The 5,834-nt window shown below is 52.5% G+C and overlaps 1 protein-coding gene across 1 annotated transcript; it reads left to right on the top strand.

Annotated features, from left to right (window-relative positions):
• The first annotated feature begins 311 nt into the window (after window positions 1–311).
• On the top strand, window positions 312–4,879 carry LOC137676988 (olfactory receptor 14A16-like). The gene is made up of 2 exons (XM_068424183.1): window positions 312–327; window positions 3,936–4,879. Exons 1-2 carry the CDS (start codon window positions 312–314, stop codon window positions 4,877–4,879), a joined length of 960 nt encoding a protein of 319 aa, XP_068280284.1.
• The last annotated feature ends 955 nt before the right edge of the window (window positions 4,880–5,834 follow it).

Genomic DNA, 5,834 nt, shown 5'->3' with positions numbered 1-5,834 from the left:
TTTTTCCTTATATCCAATCTCAATCTCTTTCAGTTTAAAGCCGTTGCCCTTGCCCTGTCACTACAGGCCTTGGTAAAAAGTCTCAATCTGTCTTTCATGGCCTATGACCACGACGTTTTCATCTGCAAACATCTTAGAGAGAGCCCAGAGATCTCTGGGGGCACTCGGGCAGATGACCAGCACACAGAGGCTGAGGGCCCTGGGCTCAGTGGGGTGGAGACTGCAGACAGTATACGAGGAGCCTAAGAGTGTTTGCAGAGTGGTTTCAGAGATGGTGGAGCTTTTCTTCATAGTTGGAAACTGCATGCATAATGGCGCAAAGTGCAGGTGGGGAGGTCCAGACTGGACATGAGGAGAAAGAAATACCACTCCGAGGGCAGCGCTGTGGTGCAACACGTCACCCAGAAGGAATGTGGATCAGCCAAGGCTTTGTGTTTCAAGGAAGAGTCAGGGAAGATGGAGAGATATCAGTAAAGGAAGGTGACAGCAAGGTGAGGCAGCCAGGTGGATGACTGCAGCCTGCAGAGAAAGAGGCACAGGTGATGTGACACCATAGGACAGCCTGTGGTGGAGATGATAGAGGGATGTGGAAAAGCTGAAAGCCCCCTAACAGAGCCATCCTCTTCATGACTTTGCTTATGGCTGTTGTCTCTGCCACTGATGCCTATGAGGACACAACTAATCCTTCCCACACTGGGGCCTCATTGCTTCCTTATCCATCCTCAGGAGCCTGGGGGTGTCGTAGCATAGTCCTGACCTTGGCATTGCCCATCTCCACATCACGCTGCCCCAGGAAGAGCCCTGAGGAATGAGTGAGGGACAGGATCTTCCTTTGCAGGGGCTGGGGGTCAGGGCTTGGCCCTTTGGTTAATGGGGTCAGGGCTTGGGCCTTTGGATTCATGATACACCTCCAGGTTTACTCAGCATCAGAGCCACCTTTCCCTTGCCTTTGCCTACCTGTCATCACTGCCTCCAGCTTTCTGTTCTAACTGGACCCTGAGGACGCTTTCTCACTAGTCTCCCTCAGTGGGACCCATTAACACTCCAAGAAACTTTGGAGTTTGAATGTGACTTTGACTTCTTGAGAGGTTTCTTCAAGTTCCTCTCAGGGTCTGAGGCTCATGGAGTCAGCATCAAACCCGCCAGAGGGGTCATTAAAATGCCTTGGGCTGGACCTCTGCTGCTGAGCTGAGCTGGGCTCCTGGGATGGAGGGAGCTCATGGGAAGTGGGCAGGGCTGCAGAGACACAGCTCTGCCCAGGAGTAGCTCCCCTGCAAAGTGCAGCAGGGCTGAGGGCACTCCCAGGGTATCTCAGGGAGATGAGCAAGGCAGAGAGAGAGCTTAAAGGTGGTCAGGACTGGGAGGATGACTGAGAGCTCACTGGAGGAGAAATCTTTGCAGCCCTTGACATGGTAAGTCTCTGTCTGCAGGGCAATGCATGTGTAGTTCCTGGAGGCATGTGCTAAAGATGGCACAGCCACAGCTTATGGGATCTGTAAGGGGGGGCTCTTGTTAGTCAATTTTGAAGCCAGGGTGTGCAGCCAGGGGTGCCCAGGGCTGTCATTTGGAGCAGGGAGCCTGCACCCCAGGGGTCTGTGTGGTGGGGCAGGGACTCTGCCGCCTGCCGGGGTCAGCACTCAGCCTGCCTGGGGAGCTGGCAGGGCAGGGTCCTTCTGCAGTTGAGAAAGAGCTACATAGGTCAGAGCTGCTCACACCTCCAGATCATCCCAGGGAATTTGCTCAGGGTCCTTTTGAAGAAGGACATCAAGGCTGCATTTACCTGAAATGGAAGGAGTTTGTGCTTTGAGTTTTCCACTATTCATTGGCTGGGGGAGGGGCGGGGGTGGGCAGTGGGAGATGTGAGTTTATTCCTCCACTCTGCTGAAGTCACAGAAACCCCAGTTATTAAGACTTATCTAGTTGCCCTCAAGCCCCTGCACAGACAGAGATGCCCCTGTGCAGTGCCCAGCTGCCAGGAGGGGTCTGCAGGGCAGGGCTGAGCATGCAGTGGGTGGGATGAGCTCTGTGAGCAGTGACAGAGAGGAGATGTGGGGACAGAGAAACAACTGCCATCAGGGACAGCTCCAGGCAGCAGAGTGATTGTCAGGGAGTGAGAGGGAGCTGCTGCCAGAAATGCTGTGGGAGTGGGGATTCAGGCACCTCCATGCCGTCGCCCGCACTGCAGATGCCTTCCCCAGAGCAAGGCTCTGATCTCTTCTGCCACCCAGCAGAGCCTTCAGCTCAAAGGCCGTGGGGTCCATGGCCTTACTTACCTCCTTGGCAGATGGACCCCTGGTGAGGGGAAACTCCTGAGTACCCATCTGTTTCATAGAATCATAGGATCATGAAACGTTTTGGGTTGGAAGGGATCTTAAAGATCATCTAGTCCAACCCCCCCCCCCTGGCCATGGGCAGGGACACATTCCACTAGACCAGGTTGTTCCAAGCCCCATCCAACCTGGCCTTGAACACTGCCAGGGAGGGGGCAGCCACAGCTTCTCTGGGCAACCTGTTCCAGTGTCTCACCACCCTCACAGTAAAGAATTTCTTCCTAATATTTAATCTAAATCTCCCCTCTTCCAGTTTAAAACTGTTCCCCCTCTTCTTATCACTACATGCCCTTGTAAAAAGTCCCTCTCCAGCCCCCTTCAGGTACTGGAAGGCTGCTAGAAGGTCTCCCTGGAGCCTTCTCTTCTCCAGGCTGAACAAGCCCAACTCTCTCAGCCTGTCTTCGTAGGAGAGGTGCTCCAGCCCTCTGATCATCTTTGTGGCCTCCTCTGGACTCACTCCAACAGCTCCATGTTCTTCTTGTGTTGGGGTCCCCAGAGCCGGACACAGTACTCCAGGTGTGGTCTCACGAGAGCGGAGTAGAGGGTCAAAATCCCTTCCCTCGACCTGCTGGCCATGCTGCTTTTGATGCAGCTGAGGATACGGTTGGCTTTCAGGGCTATCTATTTGTCCCTGTACTGCCTCCACAGGAGTATTGGAGAATATTTCCCCTCCTCTTCATGCTGCCTTTGTTCCCAGCTAGTGTGGGAGCACCGGGCAATGCTGTTTGCAGTGCTCTCCATTCAGTATATAAAACCTTTAGGACATTCCGTTGTTTCCCTGGGGGGTCCTGCTGTGCTGCAGGCTGTCTTCCAGAAGGGCACAGCTCTCCCATTCCATCTCGGTGTTACCTAGCAGCCCCTCAGTACTAAGGCCATGGCAATGGTGCTGGAAGGCTGTACGCAAGCAACTGTGCTGAGCCCTCTGTGTCCCTGGATGGGAGGGGAGAGCTGGGATATTCCTTGGGTAGGATGAGATAGTAAGAGGAGTTGGAGATCAGCACTTGGGGACTGGATGCACCTGCTCTCAGCATTGTCCAGTTTCTTCTCAGGGGAACATCTGGGTGCAATTGCCCTACGGCTCAAAGAGGTGCCAGCACAGGGCAGTTGAGACCAGGACTGATGGACAGACTGTCTGTCCTCAGTCTGCATGAAGGGACAGTCCCTTTCCATCACAGGAGCCACAAGATTTCTCTTGGAGAGACACAGACATGCCAAGGATTTCTGCCTTAAAAATACCATTCACTGTGGTGGGGCAACTACAGCCAAATAACACAAAATCCCCACAGCTCTGCTCTGCAGCAGGGTGAAGTGGGAGTGACAGTGATGAAAAACTGTTTAATACCATGGGTGCATTTTATCTAACATCACTCCCAGCTCCTATTTACCTGTTGCTGTAGAGCAGAAATGACTCCTCCAGAACCCACAGCAGAACCCCGTGCTCCTCGGAGCATCCTCAGCCAGCACCCACCACAGTTCACAAAAGGGACCAGCCAAAGGTCTTTCTGAAAGGGAAGAGGTGATTTGGGGAGTTTCCATGAGAACTGGAATCAGGTTTGCTCTGAGACATCTACCCTAACTTGTCACTGTCTTTTCCTCCTTGGACAGTGCTCCATGCCCAGAGGGACCAAATATCCAACAGCAGCTCCATCACCCAGTTCCTCCTGGCATTTGCAGACACACGGGAGCTGCAGCTCTTGCACTTCTGGCTCTTCCTGGGCATCTACCTGGCTGCCCTCCTTGGCAATGGGCTCATCATCATCACCATAGCCTGCGACCTCTGCCTCCACACCCCCATGTACTTATTCCTCCTCAACCTCTCTCTCCTTGACATGAGCTCCATCTCCACCATTCTCCCCAAATCCATGGCCAGTTCCTTCTGGGACATTAGGGCCATCTCCTACTCTGGATGTGCTGCCCAGGTCTTTTTTTTCTTTTTCTGTGCTACAGCAGAGTTTTATCTTCTCACTGTCATGACCTATGACTGCTATGTTGCCATCTGCAAACCCCTGCACTATGGGACCCTCCTGGGCACCAGAGATTGTGTCCACATGGCAGCAGCTGCCTGGGCCAGTGGGTTTCTCAATGCTGTGCTGAACACTGCCAATACATTTTCACTACCTCTCTGCCGAGGCAATGCCCTGGACCAGTTCTTCTGTGAAATCCCACCAATCCTCAAGCTCTCCTGCTCACACTCCTACCTCAGGGAAGTTGGACTTCTTGTGGTTCATGTTTGTTTAGTTTTTGGGTGTTTTGTTTTCATTGTGCTGTCCTACGTGCAGATCTTCAGGGCCGTGCTGAGGATCCCCTCTGAGCACGGACGGCACAAAGCCTTTTCCACGTGCCTCCCTCACCTGGCCGTGGTCTCCCTGTTTATCAGCACTGACACGTTTGCCTACTTGAAGCCTCCCTCCATCTCCTCCCCATCCCTGGACCTGGTGGTGGCAGTGCTATACTCAGTGTTGCCTCCAGCAGTGAACCCCCTCATCTACAGCATGAGGAATCAAGAGCTCAAGAATGGTCTGTGGAAACTGATGACCAGATATTTTTGAGACACAATAAACTGTTCATCTTCTTCTGCACAGCAGTTATTATGCAACTCATTACAGGCCCACCCTATATTCTGTATTTTTTGCTGCTGCTGGTGGTAGTGTACTTGTGAAATTGTTGTTCACAAACAAATGTCTTTTTTTCATACCATTTCTAATTCAGTATTTGCCTGTCTAGTGTGACCCTGAGTCTGTATAAATGAGGAGTCATGCTCCCTGTGTGTTTAAACAAAATAAAGGACTCTGCATTGACTTGTTTGTCTGAGATCCTTCCTCCAAGACTTCTATGGAGCTGCAGGAGCAGTGCTTCTGTACAGAGGTGGAGGGGAAGAGTCCCAGCACAACAGCACTTCCAGGGAGCATCAGCACTTCCAGGGAGCATCAGCACTTGGTCTTTCCTGAGCTGCTCTTTCTGCAGTTCCACACTTTGCTTTGTAGCCTTTGTGTGAGTGCAAGGCCTGAGCGCTCTTGCAGCTTGGTCACAGTCCTGCTGCGTGACAGTTCCGTGATTGCAGGAAGGGACAGGCAATGGGCAGTTCTGTGACAGAGCTGACGTCCATAGCAGTGTTTCCATTGTACAAGGGGATCTCCTCAGTGCAGTGTCTGAAGGCTTCAGTCTTCTTTCAAAGTTGCTTTCAAGCATATGCCCAACATAGTGCCCTGGAGAGGAAAACACCAGTGAACAGCTGTGTGTGTGAGTGTGCAAGGGTGTGGGCACACAGCAGGGTCCTTGCACAGCCAGCATCGTTTCCAGCATTGTCCACTCACCCCAGGTCAGAGACGTGGTTCTTCCCTCCATGAAGGGTCACTAAATGACTTGGTCAGAAGTCCAGGTTTGTATTGCATAGACAAGATGCAAGCGTGTGCATCATGTGTGTGGGGGGAGATGAAACCCAAGTAAGCACAAACGCCGTCAGCTATTCCTGGGGGTACCACAAAAGCCTGTGGGACAGAGAGT

This window comes from Nyctibius grandis, assembly GCF_013368605.1.
Source record: "Nyctibius grandis isolate bNycGra1 chromosome 34 unlocalized genomic scaffold, bNycGra1.pri SUPER_34_unloc_1, whole genome shotgun sequence".
NCBI lineage: Eukaryota > Metazoa > Chordata > Aves > Nyctibiiformes > Nyctibiidae > Nyctibius > Nyctibius grandis.
The sequence above is the reverse complement of the archived record's forward strand: the minus strand, read 5'-3'. Positions and strand labels throughout refer to the sequence as shown.